Below are 13,029 nucleotides of genomic sequence, written 5' to 3' on the forward strand. Positions count from 1 at the left end.
TAAAAAAAGCAAATTTGAACCCTTTAAAAAAAAGCTAGTAGATTGTGTGGGACCCCCCCCAAAAACAAAAAAAGGAAAAAATTCTTTTTGACCTAAGTGTTCAAGTAAAAGGTCCTAACCATACCTTAGAAACAAAACCCAAAAAAAAAACATTGAAATGCATTGAAAAATTTTTTTTTAAAAATTTTTGGGCTTCCAAAAATTAAAAAAAGGATAGGGTTTAATTTCCAGTAATGTGTTTAAGGATGTTATAAAATTTTAAAAATTTTCACATGTAATCTTGTTACCACCAAAAAGTCAAGGACTTTAGAGGGTTTCATCAAACCCTTAAATCCCTTTTGCAAAATTTTAATGATTGAAAAAGAGGGGGATGAATGTTCCTTTATTTTAATGCAATCAATGAAAAAAATGAAATTTGGTTTACTCCATGTGGCTTTTTTTTGGCTATCAGTTTAGGGGCCCCTTTTAGAGATTCTTTTGAGATTTTAGTTGTGAAAAACGACTGAAAATTTTAAGTTATATGTAAAAAAAATGAAAAAATTCATAATGAGAAATTTTGCAGTTAAAACGGAAAAGGCACAGGGTAATAAAAAAGAAAATTTTGATAAAAAGCAATTAAAATTTAGTGCGGTGATGATTTCTTTTTTAAAACCCAAACCCAGGAAATACCTTAATGTAAAGTTTAAAGGCCCCTTTAAAGAAATCGACAAGAAAAGGGTTAATTATGTAATTTCAAACAGGGAAAAGAGTAAAAAGTTTTACCCTTAACAGATTGAAAAAAATTTTAAAACAGAAATAAAGAAAAAGAAAAAAACTGTAATGATACTTTAAAAGGGGCAAAATCCGTAGTCCATGTTTAAAAACAATATGATTCGACTTTAAACAAAAACGGGGAGGTGGAACAAAAAAGGGTTTGGTACTAAAAAATTTAGTGAAAAATTAAACCCCTTTTTCCCCTTATCAAGTCAGGTTTTAGGGCCCCCTTTGTAGAAAAATTTCCCCTACTTTGTTGTGATTTCGGGCTGAACCCATTAGTGAAACATGTGAACTGCTGTCTGAGTACCCGTAAAACAATCCCTTATAGGATGTTCCATTTAATTTTGAGATTTTGGTAACGAAAAAAATTTTTTTTGTTCAATAAAATTTTTAACCAAGTATATGAGGGGGAATCCCCTTGCATTAGTCCAAAAATTCAGAGGGATTTGGAAATTTGTGTACGTTTTAAGAAAGTTAATCCCCTTAAAGTTCAGTTTGTTTTCCACTTCCAAAATTTGATGACATAATAAAAAAAGGGGGCTCTTCAAATTTTATCCTATTGTTTTTAAAAGGTTACTATCGGGTTTCCCCTACTGAAATGCTAAGAAAAATCACTTTGAAAACCCCTAGGGGTTTATATAGTACAAAAACTATCCCTTGGTATAAAAGGGGTCCTGTATTTTCAGAGATTAATCCCCAAAATTTTTTGTTAGGGTTGGAAGATTTGGCATATTTGGATACCTTTATCTTTTACGGACACCGGAAAAGGTATATCGGGGTGTTGAACCACTGTTCCAATTTTTAAGAAAAGCTAATTTGACGTAAACTTTTTTAAATAAATTTTGTCATGCTAAATTAAAGTACTGGGTATGAATAGGTGGGTTTTTGTGTGTTCCAAAAGTCAAAGATAGTGCATCCAAGCTTTCCCAATTCCAAGAATAAAAAAGCTTTAAACTTTTTTATTTGACGTTATTAAGAGGTTTTCCCCCAAATTATGCTGAGTTGCAAACCCCATTAACTGTTTAATTAGCCCAAAAAAATTTTATAGGACTTATGACTGTCAAGTATCCTTTGTAAGCTTAAAGATCTATGATTTCGAATCCGGTTTTGAAAAGCCTAACTTTAATAAACCATTTGTACTTCGGGTTGTGCAAGTGACATTGCGCAGGAGCAGTCTTGCTCAAAGAGGATGGAGATGGGGGTACTACATCCGTATGTTATTCTTCCAAAAAATTAAAGCCTCACAAAAACCATATGAAAACCATAAAAAAGGAAGCACGTCAAAAATTTTTGCTAGGGAAAAATTCAGTGAATTTTTGAAAATGGTAAAAACTAACGGGTTTTTACGGTCAATCCACTGAAGTTTGAATATATAAAAAATGAAACAGGTTTTAAATGAGAGGGGCCAAACTTTAAAAAAATTTGAATTGAAATAAAACACTTAAGGGCAAAGAAAATTAAACCCGATTTTAGTCGTTCAGTAGGGTTTGTATAAGGGGGGGTTCTTTTTTTTTTTTTTTTGATGTACATTCTCTTCGGAAAAAAAACACCATGTTTTTTTTATTTTAAAGGGGGGTGTTATGCGTTTTTAAAAGGGTTATGCAGTTTTAATTTAGTCTATTTTTGAAATATCCTTTTCTTGGTTACGTAGAATACTTTTTATTTTTGCTTCATAAATGCTTATATATTTGTTTTAGTTTTGTTATCGTGAAAACTACAAATTTTTTATTTGGTAAAGTAAAATTTTTTTTATTTAAAAATTTTTAACAGCCACAGGGCAAAAGGGAAATTTGAGCAAATTTTTCTAGGGGGAAACGTCTACAGGCGTCAGGGGATCTGGGGGTTTGGGTTGGAGATATATATATATAATAAAATATATAATATATAATAAATATAATATATTATATAATTTTATAATATATTATAAAATTTTTCCCCCCAACCCTTCCCCTTTTTGTCGGGGGGGGGCTTAGGAGGCGGAGACGGGGCCCCCCCCAATAGGGGGAAACTCCCAAAACCTTTGGGACTCAGCCCTGCTAAACAAATTTTTTGCAGGGTTCTTTTTTTCCCTTCCCCCCTTTCGTTCTGTCCCTTCCCCAAACCCCTTTTGCTATCCCCCCCTAAGTGGAGAGCTGTGCTAAAAGGATGAAAGGCGCTTTGTCCCAGTCCTGAACCCCTGAGGGGCCCAGGGGCACGGTTTCCCTGATTTATTTATCTACCCCTTTTCCCCCAAGGGGACCTGAGGGGGGGGATTTTTTTCCCCAACAAAACCCCGGCTTACCATGGCCATAATGAAAACTTACCCCCCATATTAGGGGCAAAAAGTTCCCCCTTTTATCAAATAGCCCCAAAGAGTAAACCCACACGATTTCCTGACCCAGGTTTCCCCTTTTGCCCGGGTCCGAACACTGCAATAATACCCCTCATCAATACCTACTAGTACGTACCAACAATCAACCCTTAAGGAACTTTCCCACTCCCCCCAGAAAGCTATTAAAAACCCTCTACCCCCCAAACCCTCCAAATCTCCCACCCCATCCCCCTTTTATACCTTCAGCCTTTTTGCCCCCCTCCCCAAAAACCTCCCTCCCTAAACCCAAAAACTCCATTTGTCCCCCCCCCCCCCCCCCTTTGACTACCCCTACTTACAACAATTTTGAATACCTCTTCAGCCCCGCCAAATGGAAAATTTTTGTGATCCCTCCCACACTCCCTACTCTGAAAAACCCCCTTTCTTTTCCAACAATGTCCCAAAAAAAAAGTAGGTAAAGTCTTTTTCCGACCGACCCCCGCCCCCGTTGTCACAGTAACACCCAAAACCCGCAAGTTAAAAAAACTAACGGGACCTATATGGTAACCCCACCTTGCAAACCCCCACCCAAACCTCAAATTTGCCCCGGAACAGTTTCAATCCCCCCAGCAAAGGGCCCAAATCTATGACAAAGTTTGGTCGATTGTGGGAAGTTTACGCCTGTCTACAGACTTTTTGGCAACATCAGTGCAACTACCCATTCCCCCCAGAGTCACGAAAAAACCAAAATATACCCAAAAATTTCCCTTTCCCGGGAGACAGCCCTTCCCCTTTTAAAGTCTACATAGGAGGAGAATCCCCCCCTTTTCGCCCATCCCAACCTCCTTCACGTCGGGCCCAAAAAATGTTGGCGCTGGACACCAGCCAAACATGCTTTTCCCAGCCAGATCCCCCAAAGTGCCCAAACCCCTGGCCAACCTGATCTAATGCCCTAAATTTGGAATTGTGGGGGCCCCCCATAATGTATTTATGGGGGCTGTCCCACCTACAAATTTGAGTTGGGGTAGCAACTCTCGATTCAATTGGACTCAACTAGTGAAGCAGAAAAGAAACGTCGACGGGTTTTTCTCTCTTACCCCCTTCCCCCGAATACGCCACTCTACCAAATTTCTCCAAAACCCCACCCCCCCCTACATCTCCCCCCTCTTCTACCCCCTACCTTCCCCAGTAAAACTCTTTTGCCATCCAAAATCCAAACCCCAATCTCTATACAGATTTTTCAATCCCACTAAAACCCCCAAACCCTTCCCCTCTCCCTCCTCGCACAACCCCCGAACGACAAAACAAACGTTCCACCCCCTCTTCCCCTACCAAAACCAATCACCTCCACTTTACTTTGCCCCTATGTTGGGACACCATTTTCTCTTCCCCCCCCACAAAAAATCCTTTATCCCCAAAACCCCCAACCAACTCCGAAAAAACCTTTGAAAATATTCAGTTCCTAATGAAAAAGACACTCAAACCCCAATACAACTCCTGCTCCTTCCCCACACCCAAATAATGCAGATATCATCCCCATCCTAACGATATCCCCCACACCCAAACCTCAACCCCTCCCCAAAACAGCCCTCCCCCCCCACCCCAACCCCCCCCCACATTAACCCCCCCCCATCCCCTCTATCCCTTCCCTCCCCCTGGTACACCGGGAAACCCTTTTTCACAAGTATCCCTTCCTCAGACCCTCCATCTCCTAAAACCCCCCCAGTAGAACCCCAACTCCCACACCTCTCCCATCTCAGATCTAAAACCTTTTCCCCCCCTCTGCTGCTTCCCCCCCAAAATCTCCAACACGTATACAATCAAACATAAGTATAACTCCTTCATTGGGAATATTCGCGGTTTCCGCTCCCCAAACCTGACCTTTGTCATACCTTTTTCTTATAAACCATTATTGTATGCCTTTAAAAGACCTTTCTTATACATCCTCCTCCAAACCCAAATTATCATTTTGTCCTTCCCAATTTCCCTTTGTCTCATCCATATTACAAAAAAAAAAAACACCTTATGTCCACCTCCCTTTCAAACCAAAATCCCTTTCCCGTTATCCGTATCTTCCTTCATCGTTGATCACAGTGATTTCAGTTTATTCTCCCCCCACCCCATTTACTTTGTTGCTTTTGAAATTTAAATTTTCCCAACTTAAACCCCCAACCCCTTTCTCATAGTTTGGGCACTTTAAAATGCCCCCCCAAATCTATGGGGTGATTCTATCACAAATCCGAGCCGATCTCTAGAGCGCTTCTCTCCCAGCTGACCTTACTATTTAAATTTTAGACCCCCACACACTTTTTAACACGCACGCAATCTTTTTCAGCATTGCCTCTTCTAGCTCCCCCCTCTTCATTAGTTTCCCTGGTCATCTTAGACCATTTTCCCATAGTGACCACTTTTCCGTTCTCCTTTTTCCCACTTTTACGTACCACTCCCTAACTCCCACGCTTGCTTTGATAGAGCCCACTGGGTCTTTCACTTCCTCTCTGCATTTATACCCCTCCACCTCCCACCCCCATTTCGAAATGTCAGTATTTCACAAAAAACAGTCTAAGAGCTGCACATACAGCTATCCCTCGACTCAAACCTTACCTCCAAATGTGTTCCATGTGGAAATTTTTGATTGCACTAAACACTTCGCCCTTTAAAAAAGTCAGCCGGAAAGTTCGTCAAAAGAGGTTTCTCCAAACAACTATCGCCCTTATCCCTTTAAAAGAGATCTACCCCATTCCGTACAATCCGAATAGTAAAAAAATAGTGGCGAAATTAGTTTCATCAATTTAAAACCTCTACATTTTCTAAAAGTTTGGGCCCCAATTCATAAACTATAGGCAAACATCCCCCCTATCGCCCCCGTCCCCCTATTTGAAAATACCCTCTTTTACCTCTCCAAGTCCTAATGAATGGGGGGGATTTTTCAGCCAGGTCAGTTGGTTCTCACCTTTCTCCACTTTTCTTTATTTAAAACCACAGAGAAAATACCCCCCCCTTCACCCCCTCCCCGTGGTCATAAAGCCCTTTTTTTCCCTGCTCTTACTGCCCACTCGTCCGTAAACCCTGAAGGCCCTGACGGGATTCCCTACCGATGCTCCCGGGATCTCCCCTCTTTCCCCTTACTTTAATTTAAAAAAATTACAACCACATTGGCATCAGAAAATTTTTAATCGCGAGAACTCTTATCCTTCCCTTCCTGAAACCCCAAAAATCGGTACCTTTTCCCCAAGGGCTTCGCCCCATCGCACTAACTAGCTGCTTTGCAAACATTAGACGAAGGTGAACTTCCTAATGGGTTCTTTAATTCACAATTTCTCTCCCTTCCCCTTCGGTTTTTTGCCCGGCCGAAGCCCCAGTGACCCCCTTGCCATTTGAGACATAATTTTCTCTGATTTGCACGCCATGAAACCTACTAGCTATTTTTTTTTTTCCCAGAAAAAGCATATGATGACATGGCCCGGGGCCATATCCCATTGTCCTCTTAGGATTGTGGAAACAGGGTTTTTTTTCATAAAAGTCCCCTTCCTCTCCCAAAGCACTTTCCCGGTCAAAAAACCCTCGCCCCATCATCTTTTTTCCCAAATCGAAGGTCCCCCAAGGAGGTGTCAGTACCACTTTTTTCCCTTTTGCTTTTGATATTGTCTCAGCCCCCAAAGGAGCCCGGTTCCAATTTGATGATTTTAAACCCTCTTGCCCCCTGACCAAACCCCTCCAAATCCATCAATTTCTTCAATCTGCAAACCTCAGTATTTCAGGGGCCCCAAACATGGCTTCCCTTTTTTCTAAACTTTTTCCATTTTTCTCCTCACGTGTAGGTCCCCTATCCCCCCCTTTTTTAAGCACTCCACTCAAGCCCTTCCCTGGCAAATTTTCCCAGGTGTCATTTTTGCTTTCCAACTGTCCTGGCGAGACCATATTCTACACATTAAAGAAAAAGCCTCTCCGTTTCGAATCTTAAAACTCTATCCCATATATCATGGGGTCAGATCGAGATATATTTGCAGATAGATCTAACCCAAATCCAAAATGCTAAACAGATGTGCAGTTTGGAAATCTTAAATGAAAAAGTAATGCATCTTTTCAATTTTTCCAATTTGAAAACTGATATAGTCAAGTACACCATTTACCAAAAACCCCGCAAAATATGCAATAGGTTTTGATGAATACAATGAATTTTCCCGCTCAGTCAATCTTTACGAGCTATACACAAAAAGAACATGTGTGAATATAAATTTATCCAAAGTGAGAATATGCAGTGAAGGCTTTGTGTAAGACCAATTTTTTTTTTTCGTATCAAGTTTGGGATTTGGGACGCCATTGATTCAGTTTTACCTATGGTACTGCATAAAACTACATAATGAATATACAATCCATCATAGCTTTCAAAAACAAAAGTAAAAATTTTTAGAACAAAAACTGACAAACGGTATTAAAACCCTGCTAAAGTCTTGGCGCCATAAAAAAAATTGCTTATACAAAAAAAAAAAAAAAAAAATTTGCCATGTGAAAACAATATGAATGTTTTTTTTTATTTTGTAAAATAATCCATTTAAAGGCTTTTTCGCATTCTTTGTGTGGATTCCAAAGCAATTTTTCTTGGTGATACACAAGTGTACTTTAACTTTTGACAGTAGAAAAAGGGGGGACTTTACAGTCTGGATTCTTTCACCTTCTTTTGTTTTTACCATGGATTGGGATAGCCAAACTGTCCTGACTCCTGCAGGGAAAGGGCTTAGTGGCAGGGGAGCTTTTTTTTTTCTTTTCAAAATGTGCAGCAGTTCCTCCCTTGAGGGGGGGAAACCCTTTTCTTGCCCTGGGATTTTTCCCTTTAAGAAGCGGATTTGCCAGTGACAAGAATTCTGAAGCTCATTCTTTTGTTCAGGAAGTCAGGTCGCTAGAATTCTGCGGTATAGTAAAAAACAGTTTTACAAAAGTGACATCCGAAAAAGAAAAAATATCTTGGATAATACTTTTGGACCCGTTGTAAACCCTACTTATTGGTTTTTTGGGTAAATACTGTTCAAAAGATCACCCTGAAAGGAACCCTTGTTCATCTACACTATCTTTTTGGGATGGAATTTCACGAAACTTGGTAAAAAGATGATCCAGCAGAGGTCTCACTTTGAAAAGTTTATCATACTTTGGGGAAGTACTTGGCAGCATGTCACTGTTATCATTGAAGTGGAGGTTGGCTTTGATTTCTTCCCATCTATCTCTAGTTATTACTTCTGAAACAAGGGGACAATTGAGCTTAGCCTTCCAGTATAATCTTGAGCATGACAGTTTCACCAGTGACATGGCAAGTAATGTTCCCAAAAAATGCTCTAGTTCAGGGACAGTGAGATTTAAACGTACCAACATTTTTCTGATGTGCATAGAGATTACTCTGATCAACAATGTGAGTCAAAATATCAGAAGAAAAAAAAACCTGGAAATACTCAATGGGACGCCTTACTGTGGTAGAGGGCTCAATCTCACCCAACCACTCAGGTGTGTCTAAGCTAGTGTTCTCTTTTTCTTCTACAGGCTTTTGTCCCAGTTCAACTGGGGTCGCCGGTGCGGATCTTCCTCCTCCACTCTGCCCTATCCAGGGCCTCCCCCTCCGTCACTCCCGCCGTCTCCATGTCCTCCTTGATGCAATCCTCCCATCTCCTCTTCGGTCTTCCCCTCTTTCTTCTCCCAACCACCAGTCTCCTCATCCTCTTGCCCACGTACTCGTCCTCTCTCCTTGTCACGTGTCCCAGCCACCTGAGTCTGCACTCCCTCAGCTTCTCCCCGAGCTCTCCTACTCCAATGGTCTCTCTGATCGTTGTGTTGCGGATTTTATCCAGCCTCGTCTTCCCCAGCGCGATCCTTAGCATCCTCATTTCTGCCACCTTCATCTTTGCCTCCTGGCCTTTCGTCACCGCCACTGCTTCCATTCCGTATAACATTGCCGGCCTGACCATGGTCTTGTGGAGTCTGCCCTTCAACTTTGGTGGTACCTTCCTGTCACAGAGTACTCCAGTAATCTTCCTCCATGCGTTCCAACCCGCCTGGATCCTCTTCCCTACTTCCTTATCCGACCCTCCGTCACACTGCACCGTGGAGCCCAGGTACTTGAATTCTTGGACTCGGTTTAGCTTCGCTCCCTGCATCCTCACTTCTCTCTCTGGCTCTTGTTCGCCAATGCAGAGGTACTCGGTATTCTGTCTGCTAACCTTCATGCCTCGCTCTTCCATTGCCTTTCTCCACTGTTCCAACCTCTCTTCCACCTCCTCATTCGTCTCTCCATTGAGTGCTACATCGTCTGCGTACATCAGATCCCATGGTGCTGTCCTCTGCACTGCTACCGTCAGGCAGTCTATGACCAATGCAAAGAGGAAAGGGCTAAGTGCGGATCCCTGGTGCAATCCCACTTTGACTTGGAAACTGTCCGTGGTTCCCACTATGGACTTCACCTTCGTTGTCGTGCCTTCGTACATGTCTTGGATTATCCTGACATACTTCTCGTCCACCTCTTTCAGCCTCAAGCAGTTCCACACCTCCGATCTAGGTACTCTATCGTACGCCTTTTCCAGGTCAATGAAGACACTGTGCAGCTCCCTTTGACCCTCTCTGTATTTCTCCATCAGTTGTCTCAGCGCAAATATTGCGTCTGTCGTGGACCTGCCTGGCATGAAACCGAACTGTTGCTCCGAAATCGTCACGATCGCCCTCAGTCTTCCATCGATGATCCTTTCCCATATTTTCAGAGTGTGTGACATCAGTTTGATGCCCCGGTAGTTACCACATTCCTGGATGTCCCCCTTGTTCTTGAATATCGGTATTAGCGTGCTGTCTCTCCACTCATCTGGCATTCTCTCACTTTCCATAATTCCGGTGAAGATTTCCAGGAGTATTTTCACGCCTGCTCGGCCCAGTACTCTCCATGCTTCCACTGGGATGTTGTCCGGTCCTGTCGCCTTGCCGTTCTTCATCTTCCTCAGAGCCTTCACAACCTCTTCTCTTATCTCCTCTACCTCAGTCTCTGCTCTTGCTTCCACGGTTCTGTCGATTCTTTCGTTCTCCACATTTATCAGTTGTTCAAAATACGACCTCCATCTTTCCTTGATATCGCTTTCTTCCGTCAGTACCGCTCCGTCTGTGTTTTTCATCTGCTTGCTCTGATAGACATCTTGGGATTCTCGGTTCTTCTGTTTTGCAATCCGGATCGCTTTCCTTTGGCCTTCCTCGTCGTCCTTCAGACTGTCGTATAGATCTTTGTACGCTTCCGATTTGGCTTTTGCAACAGCTCTCTTCGCAGCTTTGTTCGCCGCCTTGTACCTTTCGATTGTCTCTTCGCATCTATTCAGATCTCTCTGTTTCTTCGCCTCCTTCTTTTCTTTCACTGCGTCTTGGACTTCCTCTCCCCACCACCATGTCTCTTCCTTCTTTCCTGGTTTTCCAGATGTCACGCCAAGGACCTCCTTTGCCGTCTCAGTCAGCACTCTGCTGGACTCCGCCCACGTCTTCTCTGCCTGTGCTTCCATACCTTCCCTGACCTTCTCCACAAACTTTTCCCTGTGCTCCTGCTCATTCAGTTTCCACCATCTTGTCTTCCTGGTTCTGTCCGGTTTCTTCCTTGTCTCTGTCTTCATGGTCGCTGTACAGATGACCACTTTGTGTTGCTTCGCAACCGCTTCACCTGGCAGCACCTTGCAGTCCTGTACTCTTTTCAGCTCACTTCTCCTGCATATGACATAGTCCACCTGGGAGTTCACACCACCACTTGTGTAGGTGATCTTCCTCGAGTCCTTCTTCTTGAAATAGGTGTTTGTGACCGCCAGGTTGTTTGCCGCCACAAAGTCTAGGATGGTCTGCCCTTCTTCGTTCCTCGTTCCAAACCCAAATTTACCGATGTTGTCTCCATATCCTTGCGCTCCACCACCCACATGTCCATTCAGATCTGCCCCAATCCAGACTCTCTCAGTTCTTGGGATCTTTACCATGACCTCGCTCACTGTTCTCCAGAAGTCTTCCTTTTCCACATCGTCACAGCCCACTTGTGGTGCGTATGCACATACGATGTTCACCGGTTTGTTCTCCACTTCCACCTTCATCCACATCACACGGTCAGATTCCCTGTGAACCTGCAGCACACCTTCCTTCATCTCAGGGTCTAGCACTATCCCGACGCCGTTCCTTCTAGTGTCGTGTCCTACGTAGTACATCTTGTACCCATTACCCATTTCTCTGGCCTTCGCTCCTTTCCACTTGGTCTCCTGTACGCATAGGATGTTGATACTCCGTCTTTCCATCATGTCAACAGTCTCCTTTCCTCTACCAGTCATCGTTCCCACATTGAGTGTGCCGATTCGTAGTTTCCTGGTGGTTCTCCGTGCCTCTCTCTTCTTCTTCCTCTGAGCTTGCTTCTTTAGCCGTATCCGCTCTTGATACCGTAGCCGTTGCCCATTTGTCGCCGGATCACGGCGGTCATCCGACGCGTCGCCTGCGGGGTACGCCCTAGCTCTGTCTGCATTCCTGATTCTCCGCATCATGTATTGGCTTGGCAGGGGTTTTTACGGCCGGATGCCCTTCCTGCCGCCCTCTTTTAGTCGCCTCTTACGACACGCAGAGGGTACGTTGGACCTATTCTACCCCGGGGTCCACACGGATGTGTCTAAGCTAGTGTTCTGGCCTTCAATTTGACGCCATAGTGGGTGCTCACTACGTTTATTTTACTGGAAGCCATCTTGTGACCTTGATTCTGCTGTGAAGGTCCTGGTCTTGATTCAGGAGGGTCATCAGGTTCATCAATCAACGGTGCCCGTTCCAGCTCTTCATCATCCGGCATGTAATCACTCCCTAAAACAATATAATAAATTTGTTTCATGCATAGAAATATATTTCAGTACAAGTAAAATCACCTTCATGCAACATCAGAACTTATTACTCTTATTACAAAAAAATTAGTGCTTATATAACACTCAATTGAGCGTTATATAAGAATTATATCATAAACACACAAAAAATATACTTACCATAGTCTGGACATTCCTCTGTATTATCATCAAAATCACTGTCATCATTTTCCTTTTGGGCATGAAGAACACGCTCCAAAGCACGCCTCACTCCATAAAATCGAAAGGAATCCATACCTGTCAGCAAACAAGCATTTTTTGACTCGACAGACGAAGTGAACGAAATCGTAACACATGAACAGACACTAAAAAATACAAGTATATGATGAATTTCATATCCGTTTTTCACATCTATGTGATCAGTGTAGTGTTGTCTAAAAGATATAAAATAATAAAGCAATAAACTCACCTGTGAGACTGCATTTGCACATGACAACAGAGAGGAGTGTGTGGCGTGGCACAGTCAGCTGATCTCTGCTAGGGAGGACCAGACAGCTGCCAAGTACCACAAGCGAGAAGATTTGCCATCCCTTAAATATGAGCAGTAGAACGTGCCTGAAACGTTGCACTCGTTCACAGCTCTCTCACTCCATTTTCTTTAGCTCTGGACTCACTAGAAACGAACGTAACTAATTCGTCACGCTCGGCGATATAGGGTTAACATGAAAAGGATGACCTGGGCATGTGTTAACATGAAGGGACCTGGGCAAACATGACGCAGCTGGCTGTGAGCGGAGGAACAAGCCGGGAGACGGAGTTGGGTGCTGCTCCTGTAAAGACCTCGTGTGTGCCTTGGTGACCAGATAAACTTTGTGTTGACCTGTGTTAAGCTGTATCGTGCAGTGTGACATGCTGGTTTCCCCCTGTATTGTGCCTATAGAAAAGTGTACGGGTAAATAACTTGTGTAAATAAAGGAAAGACTGTCATCGTGTGTTTATTTCGTGCCCTGCCTCGCCACTTGGCGTTTCCCCTCGTGGTGTTCTGGGACGCTGTGGTGCTTGGTGCCTCTTGGAGCTGTTCAGTGTTCACGACCCTGTGGATAACACGCCGTCTGCCTAGCCTGCCTTGTGTTGGTGGCAGAGAGACGAGGCGGT

The 13,029-nt window shown here is 43.2% G+C and overlaps 1 protein-coding gene across 1 annotated transcript; it reads right to left on the reverse strand.

The window, feature by feature from the left end:
• Positions 1 to 11,668: 11,668 nt before the first annotated feature.
• On the reverse strand, positions 11,669 to 12,646 carry LOC119570665. Its single transcript, XM_037918316.1, has 3 exons — positions 12,344 to 12,646; positions 12,055 to 12,171; positions 11,669 to 11,878 (listed from the first exon to the last, which is right to left on the reverse strand). Exons 1-3 carry the CDS (start codon positions 12,363 to 12,365, stop codon positions 11,694 to 11,696), a joined length of 324 nt encoding a protein of 107 aa, XP_037774244.1. The 5' UTR covers positions 12,366 to 12,646; the 3' UTR covers positions 11,669 to 11,693.
• Positions 12,647 to 13,029: the final 383 nt, after the last annotated feature.

The sequence above is a fragment of the Penaeus monodon genome, unplaced genomic scaffold, assembly GCF_015228065.2.
Source record: "Penaeus monodon isolate SGIC_2016 unplaced genomic scaffold, NSTDA_Pmon_1 PmonScaffold_3492, whole genome shotgun sequence".
Lineage (NCBI taxonomy): Eukaryota > Metazoa > Arthropoda > Malacostraca > Decapoda > Penaeidae > Penaeus > Penaeus monodon.